General features: G+C 39.6%; 1 protein-coding gene across 1 annotated transcript in view; it reads left to right on the top strand.

Moving 5' to 3' along the window:
* Positions 1-21,000, top strand: part of LOC136866831 (ATP-binding cassette sub-family C member 4) — a 288,334-nt gene that overhangs the window by 40,940 nt on the left and 226,394 nt on the right. Inside the window, exon 6 of the mRNA XM_068226858.1 lies at positions 17,622-17,778. Coding sequence (XP_068082959.1) covers positions 17,622-17,778 — 157 coding nt within the window. The remainder of the gene's footprint in view (positions 1-17,621; positions 17,779-21,000) is intronic.

A 21,000-nucleotide genomic window follows, 5' to 3' on the forward strand; every position in this document is an offset into this window, starting at 1 on the left:
TTATCCTTTAAAATGTTTCTGTTCTCTTCTTTCCTCTTAAAGTCTGCTATAATTTTCTAGACCTCTCATATCAGAATATCTTCTCTTAATCTCATCCAATTCTTCATTCCATCTAATTTATCCAAAAATTAAAATGATGTGATATTGGTCTGAACCCAAACAATATGTCCTCCTTCCTTCCTTGTTGTCAATCTGCTACTCTGCTACTGGTCACGCGATGACCATGCTGGTCGCTTTCTAACCGTCAAACTCCTTTAAATAATAATAAACCAAAAACTAATTTCAGCTCGACTGGTTGCCAAAATTTAACCTTGACCGAAGTATTCTTGTACTAGTTTGAATAAACAAACGTGTTCTGCTCTAACTACTAACTAACTAATAACTAATTTTATAGATAATTAATAACTAATTTTATAGATGTTATTTATTTATTATTTTATGAACTGATATTTATTATTTATGATTTTACGATTTTAGGATAAAGACTATTTATAGATGTTATCTATTATTTTACAAATTGATTTATTTACGGATTTCCACTAAATGACAAGTAAATATTAAATTTAGAAAAGCAGAAATAATTATTCTTTCAGATGTAAATAAATAATAATAATCGTATGGCCTCAGCTACCGTTTGCAGACATTTCGATTTGACGCCATCTGGCTGTCTGCTCGTCAATTTCGACGTTCCGGTTTACTCTGTCTGCCATCTAGCGGACCTAGAGTAAACCGGATCTCTCTTGGGCGTCTATGGCTGAGATTTAATTAATTTTGTCGGGTAAATACCAAATGTATCACCAGAGATCTTTTACAGATGTAAATAAGGACATAAATTAACATATAGAGATTAATTTAATAGATTACATTAGTTAGGAAATTTCCAGTAAAATCTGCAACAAATGACATAGTAAATAGGAAAGGTGAAACTAAGAGAAATTGTTGTAACAATTTTCAAAATTCATATATACTTGTTATATTATACCACTGTACCATAGTCCAAGGATCAATTAATGTTTGGCACCGCTGAAGAAGAGAGCGGTGGCTCTCGAAACATGTACATGTACGGTAATTAAATAAAATAAAATAAAATGTATAAGTATTGACAAGGCGGTGAAAATATTTTACAGAAATTTGAATATAAGTCAATACGGACCAACATGGTGAAAATAATCAAAGCTGCGCTGAATGCGATAAATAATAAATATAATCTGAATCCAATAGCTGTAGCTATTAGAACTACAGCTCAACAAAGTCCGCACATCTGTTTTGACTGGATTCACGGTCATTGTGGAATATCTGGAAATGAGAAAGCTGATTTACTGGCGAAAGCAGTGGCTACATCTAATTTGGAAATTTCTTATGACAAAACGTCACCTAGCTACGCTAAAAAAATCATAAAGAAGCACGTAATCCATCAATGGAACAACATTTGGACTTCTTCCACTAGAGGCCAAGTTACCAGAGAAATATTCTTCCCTGAGGTTTTCAACCGCCTACAAAGTAACGTGTTGGTGCCAAGCTTTGAAATTACTCAATTTTTGACTCGTCATGGCAAATTTGGTTACTATTTTCATCGATTCACAATTAATCATCCTGACGGCTACGTGTGTGTTTGCGGATCCTCTCAAACGGTGGATCACCTATTGTTTGAATGTGCTGCATTTGAAAGAAGAACTCTCATTTGAATTATTGCAACATTGCATTATCAAAACCCGTGTATCATTTGTTTAAGAAGCCGTGCTGTTACAAATATTTTATTAACTTCATCCACTTCATTTTCCATCAATTAGGTACATGAATTCTTTTTCATTGTAAAACTGAATATGTAATTTAACTACAACCCTAGTATACTATGTAAAATAGGGTTCCAAATTGCTTTGGATATTTAACAATAATAATAATAATAATAATAATAATAATAATAATAATAATAATAATAATAATAATAATAATAATAATAATCGTCCAGTGGGAAACCACTGCAATCAGCCACCCGAGTACCGGCGGGAGAACCGAAGCATAGGGTATGGAGGAAATGCCATCCCGAGTCGAACACCAGGCTCTCTCCAAGGCTTCAACCTTGGAAGTAACTTGGTCGATGTAAAACTACACCGACCCCAAACTACAAGTTTTCAACTGCAAAGCATGGAGGAAAATTCAACAGGAAATTGTACCCCAGGTGGTAACCAATCCACCGTCGCCTTGAGTGACGCATGCAGGCCTTCGGATTCTGGGGAGCCTGCACCTACATGCAAGGAGGTATCGGAGACTCCTAGGAACAAAATCAGCCACAACACCGAAAATTTTTTGCTACCTTCAATGCCAACTCCCTCTTGAAAGTTGGTAAACTCAAACATCTTACGGATGTCCTCTCCCATCATGAAATCCTAATTACAGCAATTCAAGAGTCAAGGTTTACTGATGGACATGCGTTTGAATCACAAGGTTATAGAATCTTCAAAGGGAAAACTGGCAAATGTGTGATGAAAACTGTTCCACACCTTGGCACAGGATTTATTGTCAGCAGGAAAATTATTGATTCAGTCACTGATTTCAGCTCTCCTAACAGCAGGGTCTCGATGCTTAGCTTTCGGAATATGAACAACGTACACACGCTTGTGTACGTACATGCGCCAATCAACCAGGCAAACAAGAAAGACCAAGAAGGAACAGACAAATTCTGGGAGGACCTGGAAGATGTTATATCAAAAATTCCTGACAAACACACAATCATTTTGCTTGGAGACTTCAATGCCCAGATTGGCAAAGAAAGGAAATTCCAAAATATCGTTGGAAACTATCCAGCCCACAGACGAACCAACCGAAATTTGGGAAAGGCTTACAGAGCTTTGTAAGGCATTCAATCTTGTTCTTAAGTCAACAGCCTTCAAACATCTACCGACAAAACAAAAGACATGGATATCACCAAATCCTCACTTGGGAGAATTTCAAATAGAACATGTTGCCATTGCACGAAAAGCAACACAAGAGATCCAAAATGTTAAAGTCCTGAGAAGTGCTAACCTTGACTCAGACCACTATCTGTCCAAAATCAAAATTAAGCTTCATCCAAGAAACACCAAAAGAGTTAAGATAAAGAAAACTAGCAAATTTGATACAGAAAAGCTGAAAACCAGCGAAGAATTCATTCAGAAACTTCAGTCTTTGGACACAGAAAATTGGGAACAACTGAAAAATGCCATTGTTGAAACGGCCGAGGAGACAGTATTGCTAAAGAAACCAAAGAAGCATCCGTGGTGGACTCAAGAATGTGATGAAGCCATAACACAAAGACAAATCGCTTGGCAAAGATGGAATTCCCTGAAGAATCCAGAAAGATATGAAGACTTTCTGGAGGCTAGGAAACATGCAGCAAAAGTGATCCGCCAAGTAAAGCACGCATTTGACAAAAACCAACTGACACAGATCGAGCAGGACTTCAATAAGATTAATACTAGGGATTTCTATAGAACCTTCAAATGCAACCTCACCAAGTACACCACACCAAGTCTACATTTCTGAGATTACAAAGGAAAAGTTGCCTACAATGACAAGGATAACTGCCAAATCTTGGCTAAATATTTTGAATCTCTTCTTAACTGCGAAGAACCAGAATCAGAATTCACCTTTGAAGAATCCAGACATCCCAACCCAGACTCTTCTCCCCCCACAAAAGAGGAAATCAAACAGATAATTACATCATTAAAGAACAACAAAGCACCTGGAGAAGATGCAATAATTGCTGAACTCTGGAAGTCTGCAGGTAATAATAATAATAATAATAATAATAATAATAATAATAATAATAATAATAATAATAATAATAATAATAATAATAATTGTACCGGGCGGTACACCTCCACGCCACTAATTCAAAATGTGCGCCAGTTGAAACTCCTCTGCTGGAGGAAGTCTGAACTTTATCTACGGTATTAATTTTCGGCTTTCTCAGAAGATGTCACCACGTGGAAATTTTGGAGTTTTTGAACTGTGTCATTTTTTATGTGTTTTTGTTTTGCTTGAAGTAAGAAGTGTGAACTTTCTCTTCTAGAGGACACTACTGAAAAACTACAATGGTGCACCCTAGTGCAAAGTGAAAGAACTGTTCTTTGGAGAAAATTTTATTTCAAAAGTTTGTTCTTTGTTAAATTTCTCTCAGTCATTGGTTAAGTTGGCAATATTAGCCCCTTCCTTCCCCTTGTTTTGAATGTAGCCAATCCCGAATTTCTTCAATTAATTTTCCACCAATAATGTGTTTCTTCTTCATATTGTGTAGGGGTTTTATTTATCCACCAATAAAGTGATTGTGGGAGGGTGTTTTCTTTCCCCTAACGCCTCGAACCTTCTGCGAGAGCATATAAACTGCTGATTTTTGGGTCTCTGCGCCACTTCTGTTCCATCTTTCAGTGTGTAAAGTACCTAGCAGGGGGCGGGAAGCGCCTCTTTCTTCGGCGGCGGTCAACAACCAGGTAATGGCCGATTAATTACTTCTTTTCTTGCTTGCTCAGCAGTTTAACTCTCGGGGCGGGTCCGAAGTTTTTCCATTATGTAACCTTCCTTAAAATGTAAAGAAACTTGTATCTATTCCATCTTTTAAACTGCATATCGGGATAGAGAGTGCTTAACCCTCTCGAGCTCCCAATCATATTGTTTTGAGGTGAACTTATTTTTCTCAACCTATTCTTCGTTAATGTAATGTAAATTGGTCTTCTCTAAGTCACCTCTGTAGTATGGGATTAGCCCTTGTATTAGCGGCCTAGAGCCCGATCAGGTTTTAAACGAATGTATTAGGAGAGCAGTTCGCCTCCTCCCAAATTGTTATTTTAGAGGCCATGTAATTTTCCTTTTTTTTTTAATTAATAGGCCTCAGTAGGTTGGGTATTTTACCCCTGTGTCTAGGTCCGTAGAGGACAACTTGAAGGTGGAGTTTGATGTGGCCTTTGATAGGCTTAAAGTTGAGAGCGAGTGGCTCTTTTTTGAAAACTGAGTGTTGTATGCCTCGAGGAGGCTTTACTGTGTAATTTGGAGCACGTGCTCCAGGGTTCGATTGGGGTCTTCTGCCCCGTTGTTGAAATTTGTATATCGTAAAGTTGGGCTAGTTGCTCAAGAATTGTGTTTTCAGGGCTCGAAGCCCAAATCCTGTAAATACTGTAATTGTACTTTGTTGCCTTGCTACTCCGTACCTGCCATTCTTGTTATTTCTGAATTTTGAAAAGAAAATATAACCTTGTTAAATTTTCAAACAATTTTACTTTAGTAGCTTGAGACCTGTTCACCACCCCGCACCTTCTTTCACCTCTAACTACCGCTAAAACACGGTAACAACAACAATAATAATAATAATAATAATAATAATAATAATAATAATAATAATAATAATAACCGTATGGCCTCAGCTACCGTTTGCAGACATTTCGATTTGACGCCATCTGGCTGTCTGCTCGTCAATTTCGACGTTCCGTTTTACTCTAGGTCCGCTAGATGGCAGACAGAGTAAACCGGATCTCTCTTGGGCGTCTATGGCTGAGATTTAATTAATTTTGTCGGGTAAATACCAAATGTATCACCAGAGATCTTTTACATGCCGACATCGTACGACATGGAGTGTCGAATGGACTTTTTTCCGCCCGTCAAAAATCCGACCACCTCTGCCGGGTTTGAACCCGCTATCTTGGGATCCGGAGGCCGACACTCTACCACGGATCCACAGAGGCAGCTAGTCTGCAGGTGAAAAGGCGATCGATAAACTAACTGAGATCATTCGCGAGATCTGGGAAACAGAGAAGATCCCAAATGATTGAACAGCAGCCCTGATTCATCCCCTACATAAGAAAGGTGACAACACAGATGTAAACAACTATCACGGCATCTCCCTTCTCTCAGTAACATACAAAATTCTCTCCAAAGCCCTTCAAACTCGGGCAGAAGAGCAACTTGATTCACAGTTGGGTGAATACCAAGGAGGCTTTAGAAAAGGACGATCTTGTGCAGAGCAGATCATGAACCTTAAGTCTGTCCTGTCGTACCTAAAATCCAGGAATAAGAATTTTGTAGTTACTTTTGTTGACTTCCAAAAAGCCTACGACTCCATAGATCGGCACACATTCCTCCGCATTCTGAAGGAAATGGGCTTAGACAACAAAACGAGAGCTATCATTCAACAGACCTTAACCACCACTACGTCCAGGGTGAAATTCAGGGGAGAAATTTCGAACGTCTTCGAAATCAAGACTGGTGTTAGGCAAGGGGATGGAATATCACCGCTTCTCTTCAACTGCGTTCTGGAGAAAATCATTCGGGAATGGCGCAAGGAGATGTGCAAGGAAGAAGTTGAGAATGGCCTTAGAATAGGATATAAGAAAGATGATCTTATCATAGACTGCCTAGCTTTTGCAGATGACCTAGCGATATTTTCTGATTCCCTAGATACTGCTGAAAAACAAATTAACCAACTGAGAATCCAAGCAGCAAAAGCTGGCCTCCAAATCTCTTTCCAAAAAACAGAGTTTATTACCAACTTCAAGCCACCTCCCAGAGAGCTCATTGTGGAACAGGGAAAAATCAAGCAGGTGGAAAAGTTTAAGTACTTAGGCGAGTGGATAGTACCTAACAACTCTGAGAAAGAAGCAATCATGTGCAGAATCAACAAGATGGAGGTGGCATATCAGCTGACTAGGAATGTCTACAAGAATAGATCAGTGTCCATCAACACCAAGCTTAGGCATTATTGTTCGGTTGTACGCCCGGAAGCACTGTACGCAGCAGAATGCCTTGCAATGAACAGAAAAGGTCTGATGGAGAAGCTAGAAGCTAAAGAAAGAAAAATCTTGAGAAAGATTCTTGGACCAATCAAAGAAAATGGTGAGTACAGGAGACGACACAACAGCGATCTGTACCAGCATATGGAGAGGATAACAGACACGATTCGGAAAAGGAGGATTAATTTTTATGGCCATATAGCACGCATGAACACACAGAGACAGACCAATAGGATCTTTTCCTACTTTCTTAACAAGAAAACCAAGGGACCCTGGTTTATCGAAGTTGAAAAAGACCTTCAAGAAATATGAATCACACTCGAAGACATCCAGAAACGTGCTCCTCTCCAGAAAAAGCTCCAGGGATACAAAAGGTTCCAAGAAAGGCCAAAGTTGAAAACAGGCAAGAAGTGGACTGATGAAAGAAAGGAGGCTCACAGAACGAGAATGTGTGAGTACTGGGGAAGAATTAAAGCTCAAGGATGCAAACGGTTGAAATAACGTGGTCCACAGCAGGCCGAAACGAATAATAATAATAATAATAATAATTATTATTATTATTATTATTATTATTATTATTATTATTATAATATTAATAATAATAATAATAATAATATTTTTTGCGAGGGAAGTGTGGGAAATCTTTCATTAGACACTTGTGAGGGTCCGCACTCCACAAGCGTGTGAGATTCCTACTCACTAAAACCCACACACCCATTTTCCACGACGTATATCTCCGCCCCGGAACCGCTCTCGCATTACTTCAGGGCGGTGTCGTGCTAATTTCTCATGTTTCTTCTTCTTTATTTCTCCTTACTGTCGTTCATGAGCATTCATATCTCTCTTTTTCTGACGCAGGATGCCTTCTACATATACTGCTATCTGATCCCAAGATTCTTCGTTTCGTAGCATCGCCTGCACAATAGTTTCTGGCGTCAACTCTCCTTGCTCAGTATATAAACATCTTCCCTGAGTTGACCAATGATAGCATACGAAAAATGTGTGAAATACATCGTCTATATCATTGCAATAAATACACGCCGAGTCGCTCGCTCTACCTACTCTATGTAGACATTTCCGGAAGTATCCGTGACCCGCCAATAGTTGCGTGATGTAAAAGTTAACCTCGCCATGAGCTCGGGCAACCTAATCAGCTAGGCGTGGTATCAGCCGCTTAGTCCATTTTCCTCGAGGATCTTCCTCCCATCTTTGCTGCCACCGCTCCGTTCGTTGCCTATAAGCTAGCTCCTTAGCGCGCTTCTTTCCGAGCTCTCCTTGAGTTCGCCAGACTTCCTGCCTCTCTAAGGCAAGTAAATCAATCGGTGCTACCGCTGCTATCGTAAGGACCGCAGGTTCGGATACTGTGCGATATGCGCTTGTAATACGCAAAGCTGGTCTCCGCTGTACCGCAGCTATCCTTCGCCGGTATTTTTCAAACATCAGAGATTCAGCCCAGACTTCGGCACCATATAGAAGTGTCGAGTGAACTATCGCCATCAGAAGTCGTCGTTTGCTAGACTTCGGACCTTTAACGTTGCTCATTAATATACTCAGCGCAATCGTTGTTTTCACCGCCTTATCTGTCACCCGTTTGATATGATCCCAAAAAGTAAGTTTGCTATCAAGTGTCATTCCGAGATACTTTATACTTCTAGATGTTTCGATTTCTGTTTGTCCAATATACATTGGAATGACGGTCGTGATCCTTTTTCTTGTCAAGAGAACAATCTCTGTTTTATGATCTGCAAGCTGTAATCTGTGATTCGCCATCCAATCACTCACCCGTCGCATTACTTGATTTAGCTTAAACTGAGCCAACTCCTAATTTCGAGCAACTATCAAAACAGCTATATCATCAGCATAGCCCACTAGCGTTGTGTCTTCCGGCATCTCTAACCTCAACAATCCATCATACACTATGTTCCACAGATTTGGGCCAAGGATGGACCCTTGTGCTGCACCAGCTGTGAGCCGTTTCACTCTCTGCCCATCTTCTGTGTGATATACTAGAGTACGATCTTTCAAATAATTTCTCATTATGCACATGAGATACTCCGGTAGTTTGAAAGTATTTTGAAGCGCTTCCAATATGTCATTCCAACTGATCGAGTTGAAAGCGTTCTTAACATCAAGGATCACAAGGAGTGTCAATTTTCGAGAGTGATGATTACCCATTTGTGCCCTTTTAGCTGTATTCAACACTTCCCATACTGCATCGATTGTCAAATGCCCTCCTCGAAAACCATGTTGACGTTCAGAGAGGTCCCCAGGTAGTTGAACTGCTGAAAGTATTCTTGGCTGCAAAAGTTTCTCTAATCCTTTACCAGCAGTATCCAGCATACATAAAGGCCTATAGCCCCCAGATTTTCCTTTGCTTATTAAAACTAGCCGAGCTGTTTTCCAGCGAACACTGAACACACCCGATAGCAGGCAGTTATAGTACATTTTCAGCAGTAGCTGTGGACAGGAATCTGGTATCAGCTTTAATATCTCTGCTGGAATACTATCTGGTCCTGGGGCCTTTTTATTTCTAAGGGACCTAATCGCTTTCGTCAATTCTTCTCGTGTAAAAAGTGGCACATCATCTATGAAGTCATCATTATAATCATCATCAGCAGCAGACCTCTCAGGATGATCTGGGAATAATGTATCCACAATATCCTTCATTGCATTTGAGTCCATGATCGGGTTCGAGAAATTTCCAAGTTTTTTCATAACGATCTTGTATCCTAAACCCCATGGATCGTCATCCACTTCTTTTGCCATTTTCCACCATTTGTCGACTTTACTCTTTTTGATAGCATTTCTCAATTCTTTCTTCGCCGACTTATACTCAGCTGTAAGTGAGGTGTTTTCTTGGCTGACTCGTGCTCTCTGTGCCTTCCGTCTAAGTTGCAGACAACGTCTTCTCTGATCAGCAATATCTTTGGTCCACCAGTACGCTGAACGCTTCTTGTTTCGTGATGTTTTACGAGTCATGGAAAGATCACATGCTCTCCGAATAAGCCCCATAGTGAGCTCAACACATTTCTCAGCGGCTTCTTTCCTTTTATAACAACATATTTGTTCTGTTATACTATCCATTTCATTTCTTAGGATAGCAAGAATTTTTTCTTTGTCCATACTTTCTATATTCCACCGCGTTGGTTCATACGATGTACCGGTAATATTAATCTGTGAAGTTTCAGGAAGAATACAAAAAGTAATGTACTGGTGATCACTTCCCGTGTATTCTTCAATCACCCGCCAGTCATTAATATTCGACACGATGTCCTCAGATACAAAAGTCACGTCCGGTATGGTTCCTCTACAGCCCGGTCGTCGAAAAGTTGGCACATTTCCAATATTAGTGACCGTCAAACCCAGCCTAGCGGCCATCTCCATAGTTCGGCGCCCTCTAGAGTCATGCTGTGGCATACCCCATTCTAGTGCTTGGGCATTGAAATCACCAGCCACGATTAAACCGTTGTCAAAACCTTGTAATACGTCCTCTAGGCCGTCCAGCTTAGCCTGAAATTCAAATACTGACTCATTTGGCGTAAAGTAACAGCTCACTAAAGTATATCTACCAGTGCGGACCCAAACAAGACCGTCTCCGCATCCTTGGTTTGATACTGGGCATCTACCCAAATCTGGTATCCAAATTGCAGCTGTCCCACAATTATCCACGAACCATCCTGGGTGGTCTCTGCCTTGATAAGGTTCACTGAGAAGAAATACGTCTACTCCTATCTCAAAGGTCATCTGCGTCAAAAGATCATTGGCAGTTCTACTCCTGTGCATATTTGCTTGAATAACCTTCATCATTTACTGCTAGTTTTAGCCTTTTCGAGAGCTTCACGAAACGCTGTGCAGGCTTTTGAGCCAAGTACATGACTTCGATTAGCTTCGTCGACGTTAATGTCTGTGCAAATTATGCATCTCGGATTTGCTTTGCAACCTACCGCCCTATGCCCGGCTTCTCCGCACTAGAAACAAAGTTTGCTTCTATCTGCACCTTTGCAGTTTCGTGCATGGTGTCCATACGAAAGACATCGAAAGCAGCGAGATACCACGATCCTTTTTCGGATTCTACAATCCAACCATCCTATTTTAATTTTACCCATATCTAAAAGTTTCTGGGCCTCCTTATTTTCTATCTCAATGATAGCAAGATTTTGCCCTCTGCTGTTCGGATTATTAATTGAAACTTTCAATTCTCCTTCGAAATTCTGAAGATCCTGCCTTACAGCTTCCTCTACATCTAAAGCAGTGGTGATACTGTCCATGCCCCGAATTTCCAAGGTAGTGCGGGGAGTTAAAGTCTTCACATCGCCATCCGTTCCAAGGACATCCCTTAAAGATTTATTAAAATTGTCCCTGTTCTCGTTTTGTGTGTCTTTATTAAAAGCGAGAAGAATCGCCTCGGTCTGAGTTTTACGAATAGATCGAATACTCACACCGCTGTCTTCCGGTTTTATTTTACTCCACAGTCTAGCTCGAGCGGTCGAGGAGAGAGGTTGCGTAGTGAAGTGCGTGCTGTAAACATGGTCGGCATTGAACAGTACCGGGCCGCTATTGGGAAATGGCAGGCAAGGCAGAAGAAGGAGACCAGGAGTGGATTGGTGATAAGTACGGACGGATTGAAAATGAGTGAAGCGGTGCTGGTGGTGACAGTGATAGCAGTGCTACTGGTTATTGGGGGGGTGGAAGTAAACCCAGGCCCAAATACCAGTGGAAAATATAGTACGGAGGATTTGGCCGCACTCAGGGTGGTTGTAAGTGAAGTTATGCAGGAAAAGTGTCAATGGGATAAGGTGCAGGAAATAAAGGACATGATGGAGGAGCAGAGAAAGGAGATAGGGAACATGAAGAAATGGCTTGAAACGAAGACAGAGGAATCGAGCAGGAGAGTGGTCAATAACGAGAAAGAAATCGAGTTATTGAGAGGGGAAGTGAAACATCTGAAAGAGGAGGTGATGAAGATGAAGAAAGAAGCGGAGGGGTACAGGCAGGAGAGATTGAAAAAAGCCATATTTATATATGGAGTTGAGGAAGGGGCGAGAGAGAGCAAGATTGAGCTGATATATAAGGTGGTGGAAGTTATACGTGATGCAATGAAGATAAACTTTAGTGAGATAGACATAGATGATGTAGAGAGAGTTGGTAAAATCAAAGGTCGGAGGCCAATTAGGGTTAAATTGTTCTCAACCTTAATGGCAGATACTGTGTTAGGTAACAGCAAGAATTTACAAGGGCTGAAAATAGGGGTGAAAGGAGACATGGGAAGAGAAGGAAGTGAAAATATGAAGATCTTGAATAGGCACCTATGGAGAGCGAGGAACCAGGGGCTAAAGGCCCGAATAAGAGGTCTGAGGTTGGAGGTGACAAACGGGCGGTGGGTTAGAGTACATTCAGTGACGAAGCTAAAGGAAATGGACGAAAACGAGAGGGTTGAGGGTGGTGAGAGGACAAGGCAAGATGGGAAGAAGAAAGAAGAAAAGAAGAGGAGGAGGGACGTGGCAGGAGAGCAGAGCATCTCGGAAGAGAATGGGCAGTGCAGCCGGGAGACAGAAGATCAAGATAGTGAAGTGGACGGTGAGAGTGAGCAGCAAGAAACTGGGAGAGTAGAGTGTAGAGGTGCAGTGAGCAAGAAAGGACAAAGGAAGGTGGATTCAGAAGTCCAAAATAGTGAGGGGGTGAGTGGGGGTGAGCAGCAAGAAGGGGTGAGAACAGGGTGCAGTTGTGTAGTGAACAAGAAAGGTCAAGAGGAGACAGATCGACAAGAAGGTAAAAAAATTATGAGTAAAGTCAGAAGTAAGAGCTTAAAAGACATATGGGGAAAAGTACGTAAAGGGATGGAGGATACAGAGGAAGAGAGGTCGATAAATACTAGAAGTAAGAATAGAGGGGGAGACCTAGAAGGGAGGGAGGGAAAGTTATAACTATATTGGAAGATAGGATGTGTGAATATTGAGGGACTAAGGAACAAATTAGGAAACAAGAAAGTTCGGGAAGTAATTGAAAGTTTTGATGTTGTGGCACTCTTGGAGACGTGGTTGGAAACAGGGAGGGAGATTTCATGGAAGGGGTTTGAGATAAAATATAAATATAGAAGAAAAGAGAGGAATAAGGGACGAGCACCAGGAGGGATGATAGTTCTAATTAGGGAAGAAATTAGTGAAAGAGTAGAGGATATAGCGACCGATATGATGGAAACCATATGGCTGAGATTGAATTTGGGAGGGAGTGAGGGAAGGAGGAAGAAAATCTGACTGTTTTGACGAAAATAGAGGAGATAGCAGGGTTGAATATTAGATACGTCGATAGGTCAAAACGATATGGGATGATGTGGTGGCTTTTAGGTTTGCCAAGGAATACAGGCTGGTTACAGGGGAGGGATAAGACAAGGTGTGTACTTTGTGGAGATGTGAATGATGAGTTTCACTTGCTAAGAGACTGTGAGGTAACGAGGGGGTTAAGACATGGATTATTGAGTGCCGAGCATCGGGAAATATTGGGGAGAGGGGATGAGAACGCAATACTGAGATGGATTATTAAACAATGGGAAAAAGGGGGTGAATTGAAGAGGTATTTTTGTGCGACAAAAAAGGCCTGCGAGAGTAAAATGAAGGAGAGTGAGTTAGAGGGTGGGCAGGGGAATAGGGGGGTGGAATAGTTATCTGTATAAGGGAAGGGGATAGTATGTTAAAATTCTAATGGATTAGGGAATATAGGGACTGAGTACTTAGTTAGGTGGAGTTGGGTAAGAGGACAGGATTGCATGGTCTGTTTGTTTTAAAGTTAGCTGGAATGCAAGTGCTGAAATGCTGAGTGTTGTTGTTTGATTATTGATCAGGTGTAGGTCAGTAACAAGAATGTGACGCAAGTACAGAGCATAATAAGGACACTGGATGAACACTGAGTGAGTGAACTGCTTCAGCTAATGACTGCTAATTATTCTTATTATTATTATCCTTATTATTATTATTATTACTATTATTATTATTATTATTACTATTATTATTATTATTATTATTATTATTATTATTATTATTATTATTATTGCATGTGAACATGTATAGGGGCGAAGTCGCCTGTTATGTTCAATAAATGTATGTATATGTATGTTTTATTTTACTCCGAATACCCTTCAAAACATCTGCAAAAGTCTTGCCGTTTGATAAGGGCAGCATCAGAACAATCCCTTGATTATAAATGGGTCCGTTTATCTGGTTTTTTTCCACCATCAATGACCTCCATTCTGCCAGAATCTACCTTATCTGTTAAAGGTTGGATATCATTATCCTCCTTCATTTCCTTCTTCTTGTTTTTTTTTTCTTATAGGAAATCTCGACCCATTTCTCCTTATCTTTCTCCTCCCCGTTCGTCACTAACGGTGTCGTAGGCAATTCATTTATCTCTACGGTTGTTTGTTCCCGTTTTAAATTTTCACTAGCTCTCTTCCAGGATGTCCTGCATGCTGCTCCAGCATCGAGAGCTTTCTCCAATTTTCGCAATCCATTCTGGATTTCCAACTTAAGGTTCTTAAGCGGAATAGCTAGAATGCTTTTCACCAATGCCCTAGCGATCTCAAGATGTTCCTCCTCTTTACGCTCTTCCTCCATTATTATTCCCTCACTCCTCCCATTAAGTACTTGCGTCATATCCTGTGTCCCAATACTGGCACATTCAAGTACGTTTGCACTCCTATTCTGATGACACGAAAGAGAGAGCTCTACCGAATCTTTCTGAACTTCTGCCTCCGTCATCATGCAAGAAAGGAATCTAACTGGCCGTGACTGAGCCGCGGCGGCGAAGGATCCTTTCTTTGATGTCGTATATTCCTTGAAAGCAACTTATAACCCAAATCCTGAATGATGGAACACTTATCTACAATTAATTTGTCTACAAGTCAACGAAATAATTTGTTGAAGTTGTAAAACAATACTACAGGCACTAGAAGAATATTCTAGCTCAACTTCTAATGGCGCATATAATTAATTACTTACGAATTCAACATAAAGGCCGGTCTCCACTGATTAACATTTAACAACAACATGTTTAATGTTAAAAGTGTTAAATGTTTACTGGTGACACCATTAGCATGTTAAATGTTAAATGTCAAAAACTGTTTCATTTAACATTGTGTCCACACTTAATAAACATGTTAAACTTGACATCCTTTGTTTATATACACGTAGTTCATCATATCGGTTTATGGTAATACAGTCCGGCTTCATGGCTAAATGGTTAGCGTGCTGGCCTTTGGCCACAGGGGTCCCGGGTTCGATTCCCGGTGGGGTCGGGAATTTTAACCATCATTGGTTAATTTCGCTGGCACAAGGGCTGGGTGTATGTGTCGTCTTCATCATCATTTCATCTTCATCACGACGCGCAGGTCACCTACGGGTGTCAAATCGAAAGACCTGCACCTGGCGAGCCGAACATGTCCTCGGACACTCCCGGCGCTAAAAGCCATACGCCATTTCATTTGATGGTAATACATTTAGATGGTGTCTAGTATTTTTAAATAAGGACAATGGACTCAGATGAAGAGGAATTGGCCTTTGTAATTGCCACTGTTGCTTCTTGTTATGATTTAGAAATGCAGTTTTATTAGGCACATTTTCTCCCCTCACTCTGCTCATTGCTTCAAAAGCAAACCACTTTGAAGTATAAACTTCGTCCGCTCCCGACTACCGAATTTTCTGAACTTTCTGCAATTCTCGACTGTACTGGGAGCGGAGGGATGCTAGTTTTTTTTTTTTTTCGATTTACTCGCGGGAACAATTATAGATATTTTCGAGTTCCAGGAAACTGTCGGCTTTCTTCGCTTTATATCTGTATTCCTCTGATGAGACATCCCACAAATAAGGCCTTTTTATTATATCATTCATTAAGTCCAGAGTAATCGCCTTGCTCTACTCCATTTCTGACTATACATTTTAGTATAGTGCAGAGAGAACGACACACGTGCGTGTACTGTATTTGTAGCTTATAACAAAGAGAAGGAGTGTTGCGGAGTGTTGTAATTATAATCCTACTATATGAGGAGCACGTCGTTTGCGTCGTTTAGGTTATGTGTTGGCATGGAAACATCATGGAAGTTGCCGAAGCTGTGCCGACATCGCACGAACAACGAATTGACTTGACATGTTTTCCACTTGGAGCGGAAAACACGCCAACATGTTAAAAGTGTTAACTCAACATTCTGAGTTAACATGCAAAGTCAATTGGAAGACACAATCACAATATACATGTCAACTGTAACATGTTAAATTTAACATGTTGGTGTTAAATGTTAAACAGTGGAGACCGGCCTTCCCATGTTCACCCATCTTTCCATCACGCCAATAATAATAATAATAATAATAATAATAATAATAATAATAATAATAATAATAATAATGTGAACCATGGGTGCAGTACACATATTTCACATGTAATAACAAGCTTCAGCTGATACTTGTATGTGCTTAATTACATTTTAATGCTTGTACATCAGGTGTAAAAAAGTTACTGTTTGGTACACTAATGGAATTTTCACCTACAATGAATTACAAAAATGTTCAAAGACAATGAAGTTGATTTTGAGGTACCGTACCTATAATTTTATTATGGTAGGGGACTTTAATATCAATACTGTTGTTAGTTTGAATGCTTTAAATTTCTTGAAGGAGCACAATGGATTGGAATATGTTCCTTCATTATTCAACACAACTCTTGGATATATGGAGGCTGTTCTTACCCTTGTACTTAACATTAATGGAGAACTTACTTCCTTACTTATCACAGACCTGCACTTAATAAAATTTGTAAAAAGGAAAAAATATCAAACAATTTAGTTACCGCTACCTACTCTATAATATTTGACTTTTATTTCGTCAGTTACAAATAATTCTTCACTTAATTATTTACAACTATGATTTAAGTATATTGCCTCCAAAGAGGATGTATATGGCATATGTAGATCTTGAAAAGGCATTCGATAATGTTGATTGGACCAAGCTGTTTGAGATTCTGAAGGTGATTGGAATCAGATACCAAGAAAGAAGAATTATCTTCAATATGTATAAAAATCAGTCTGCAGTGATAAGAATAGAGGGCTTTGAAAAAAGGAGCAGCAATCCAGAAAGGAGTGAAGCTTTCAATGTTTATATAGAACATGCAGTAAAAGAAATCAAAGAGGAATTTAGGAAGGGAACCATAGTCCAAGGAGAGGATATCAAAACCCTGAGATTTGCTGATGATATTATTATTTTATGTGAGTCTGCAGATGATCTGGAGAAATTGCTGATTGGTATGGACAGAGTCTAGGGGACGGAGTAAAAGATGAAAATAAATGAGTCCAAAACAAAAGTAATGGAATGGAGTCGAATGAAGTCAGGTGATGACAGAAATATTAGATTAGGAAATGCAGTCTTACAGCAAGTAGATGAATATTAAAAACATTTAAGCTATATGGAGGTGTATAATCACTATTGCAAGTTTCTGTGGTGGTTGGTAGTATAGTAGGCAAGTATTAGGAAAAACACAAACAATCCGCAAGTGTAGACCGAGGTATGAATATTACAAAGAGATTAGAGTAGATATAGGATGTACAGTAGTAGTTACATAGAAATTAGTAATTTATTAATATTTACTTTACGTCTCACTAACTAATTTTACAGTTTTTGGAGATGCTGAGGTGTCAGAATTTAGTCCCACAGAAGTTCTTTTATGTGCCAGTAAATCTACCAGCTTTTTCTATAATAAAAATATGGTAGCACTCTATTTTCTAGCAGAACCTCTAACAGCAGCTCAGGTAACCTTTGGTTTTCACATACACCATTGTTCGAGAAATTCTACCTTGTATCATACAATAAAATTAAACTCTTCCAGGGGCCACGACCAAACTATTATCAGGTTTACGGAGAGCAACTGCCATCCTCACTGATGAGCGGATAAAGCAGATGAATGAGTTTTTATCTGGAATCCAAGTGATCAAGATGTATGCCTGGGAGAAGCCTTTTGCTAAACTTGTCTCTCAAACAAGAAAGTGAGTGTATTTATGTTCTATTATAACTGAAATAATAGTCCAGTCCATATTAAGGATAATATTTCTGAGAATAGTTTTACCTGAAACTAACTGATAATAGTTTCCTTGAACTGAACCTCATATGCGTAAGTAGTAATCCTAGCATGATTATCAGCATGATACTGTAATATCTGAAATATGAATTTTCTTATAGCCCTGCTTCTTACCAAGGCAACTGTGGTTTGAATACAAGTAAATGCATGTGAAATTTTAAAAATGAAAATTCATGTTCCTCGAGATCAGATTCCTTGTAAAACCGGAGGTCACAATCACAAAAAACTGCAAGCTTCCTCTTTTTAGGAATTTTCTTATTTGTTTCTAACCTGTTTTTGATAAATTATATGTATATTCCATTCACTGTTATTCACTCAAATTATGAAAGGTCAATTCATCCTATTCTCATGCGGCTCCTTGGATGAATGGTCAGCGCAATGAACTTTAGTTCAGAGGGACCCGGGTTCAATTCCTGGCCAGGTCAGGGTTTTTAACTTTATCCAGGTAATTCCTCTTGCTCAGGGGCTGGGTATTTGAGTTTGTCTTAATACACATACTCATTTACATATGACACATCACACTACAAATCGCCACAGAAACACACAATAGTGAATACATCCCTCCACAAATAGTTGGCATCGGGCAAGGGATCCAGCCATAAAACTGGGCTGAGTCCATACAAGGCGCCAACCCCAATTAATTGGGAAAAAGCCAGGAAGGAGACATCCTGTTCTCATTATACTATGTGTGCAACTTTAATCAATCAATCAATCAATCAATCAATCAATCAATCAATCAATCAATCAATCAATCAATCAATACTGATCTGCATTTAGGGCAGTCGCCCAGGTGGCAGATTCCCTATCTGTTGTTTTCCTAGCCTTTTCTTAAATGATTGCAAAGAAATTGGAAATTTATTGAACATCTCTCTTGGTAAGTTATTCCAATCCCTAACTCCCCTTCCTATAAATGAATATTTGCCTGAATTTGTCCTCTTGAATTCCAACTGTATCTTCATATTGTGATCTTTTCTACTTTTAAAGACAGCATCCAAACTTATTCGTCTACTGATATCCTCCCACGCCATCTCTCCACTGATAGCTCGGAACATACCATTTAGTCGAGCAGCTCGTCTCCTTTCTCCCAAGTCTTCCCAGCCCAAACTTTGCAACATTTTTGTAACGCTACTCTTTTGTCGGAAATCGCCCAGAACAAATCAAGCTGCTTTTCTTTGGATTTTTTCCAGTTCCTGAATTAAGTAATCCTGGTAAGGGTCCCATACACTGGAACCATACTGTAGTTGGTCTTGCGATTTCTCTCGTCGACATTCGAAGGCGATGTCGGAATCGATTAGTAATACCCGTCGACAGCTGTTCCGTAAAGAAATTTCGAAATGAAAGGGAACATATTTTCGTAATAAATGCGTAAATAACGTGTCCGATAACAGTTGTTAACTCGTTAAAAATTAAGGTCAACTAAACGATCCCTTAATTTTGAGGCTAAATACTGCAATTAAGTAAGAATGGGATACACCTCGAGATATGGCAGTGTGCTTAATTGATTTCAGAGGTTAGTTTATATTTTTGTCGCGTCTGGTTAAATTACGGAACGGCTATTGTGAAAATTTATAGCGAGAAAGTTATAATTTCTCTACTGGCGCTTGAAGTGTGTTTTCATCATAAGTATAGTACCGGTACGGTTAAGTTAGGATACGTGACGCTGTTTGAATAAGAAAACTGAAACGTTTGCAACAAAATGCGATCGATCATCTTCAGCACAGTATAGTTTTCTCACTTTGTGCATTTGCGAGCTCTCTCGTTGACATTCAAAGGCGATGTTGGAGTTGATTAGTAATACCCATCGACTGCTGTTCTCTAAATAAAATTCGAAATGAAGGAGGATAACACGTTTTCATAATGAATGCGTAAATAATGTTGCCGATAGTAGTTGTTAACTCGCTAAAAATAAAGACTGAAGTAAACGATATCTTAATTTTAATGTTATATACGGAAATTAAGTAAGAATGTGATACACCTCAAGATATGGCAGAGTACATCACTGATTTCAGATGATATTTCATATCATCTGGCGTCTAGTTACGGCTATTTACATGTACATTTTTTGCGAGGAGGTTATTTCTCTACATGCGTTTCAAATATGTTTTCATGATAGGCTACATATACGGTTAGGTTAGGTGACTCTGTTTGAAAAAGAAAGTTGAGGTGTTTGCCACAAAAATCTCTAGAGTGATACCGTATTTCTCCGAATCCAAGACTTTTTTTCTTTTCTCTGAATCTCATGCGAAAACTCAAAGGTTGTTGTACTCGCGACCTAACAGTAAGTTAATGGATACCACTGGCAACTACCGCGGTAACCACGCTGCTTCTTTTCACACGCGCACAGAACTCGTTGACAATAAACGACCGCCTCTTTACTATACATCGCTAGCCGCGACAACCGATTGTACAGTGCCTGTGTGCTTCTCAAATCTGCAGAATGGCATCAAAACAAGTGACCCTTCGAATTCTTAGAAAAGCCATGGCTACCAGTACTCAGTGGCAGAGTCATAACGCGTCTATTGTATTATCCGCACACTTTATCTTGGTGCATTTACACCCTAGTACTGAATCGGTCGACCTCGGCGATCTTCGAGATTCGTACTGGCAACCTTTGAAACACAAACTATGAATCGCTTAAGCATCGTTGTGCGACATCTGGCGTACACTTTACGTACTAGTACTGTTGTTGTTTACACAACAAAGCCAAAGTATAGAATTCATGCTAGGAACAAGATTCGCATCGAGAAATGTTTTATAATGTTATATAATTTGTATGTGACATAGTTATTGGCTTAAGATGATAACGGTTTAGAAATTTCATATCGATCGATCATATTCTCGATTCAATTCAGATTTCATTTTCATTCAGTTGGCAGTACCAGGCAGCACTATCGATACCGGGTGTAATTTTGGTATTGAAATCAATGAATATGAAATACATTATTTATATGATAGCATCTGTATGGGATCAAGTTAGCGAAATGACAATTAAAAACTCTTGGAAACATCTATGGTCTTCTCTCTGTGCATCTGTCACCAAGGTTTATAAACTTGTGGACTCTTCTGAGTTCCTTGGCACATTTGCATGCATTTCCAGATGCTTGGAGGTAGATGAGAATGATATAAAGGA

Source organism: Anabrus simplex, chromosome 3 (assembly GCF_040414725.1).
Source record: "Anabrus simplex isolate iqAnaSimp1 chromosome 3, ASM4041472v1, whole genome shotgun sequence".
NCBI classification, from domain to species: Eukaryota; Metazoa; Arthropoda; class Insecta; order Orthoptera; family Tettigoniidae; genus Anabrus; species Anabrus simplex.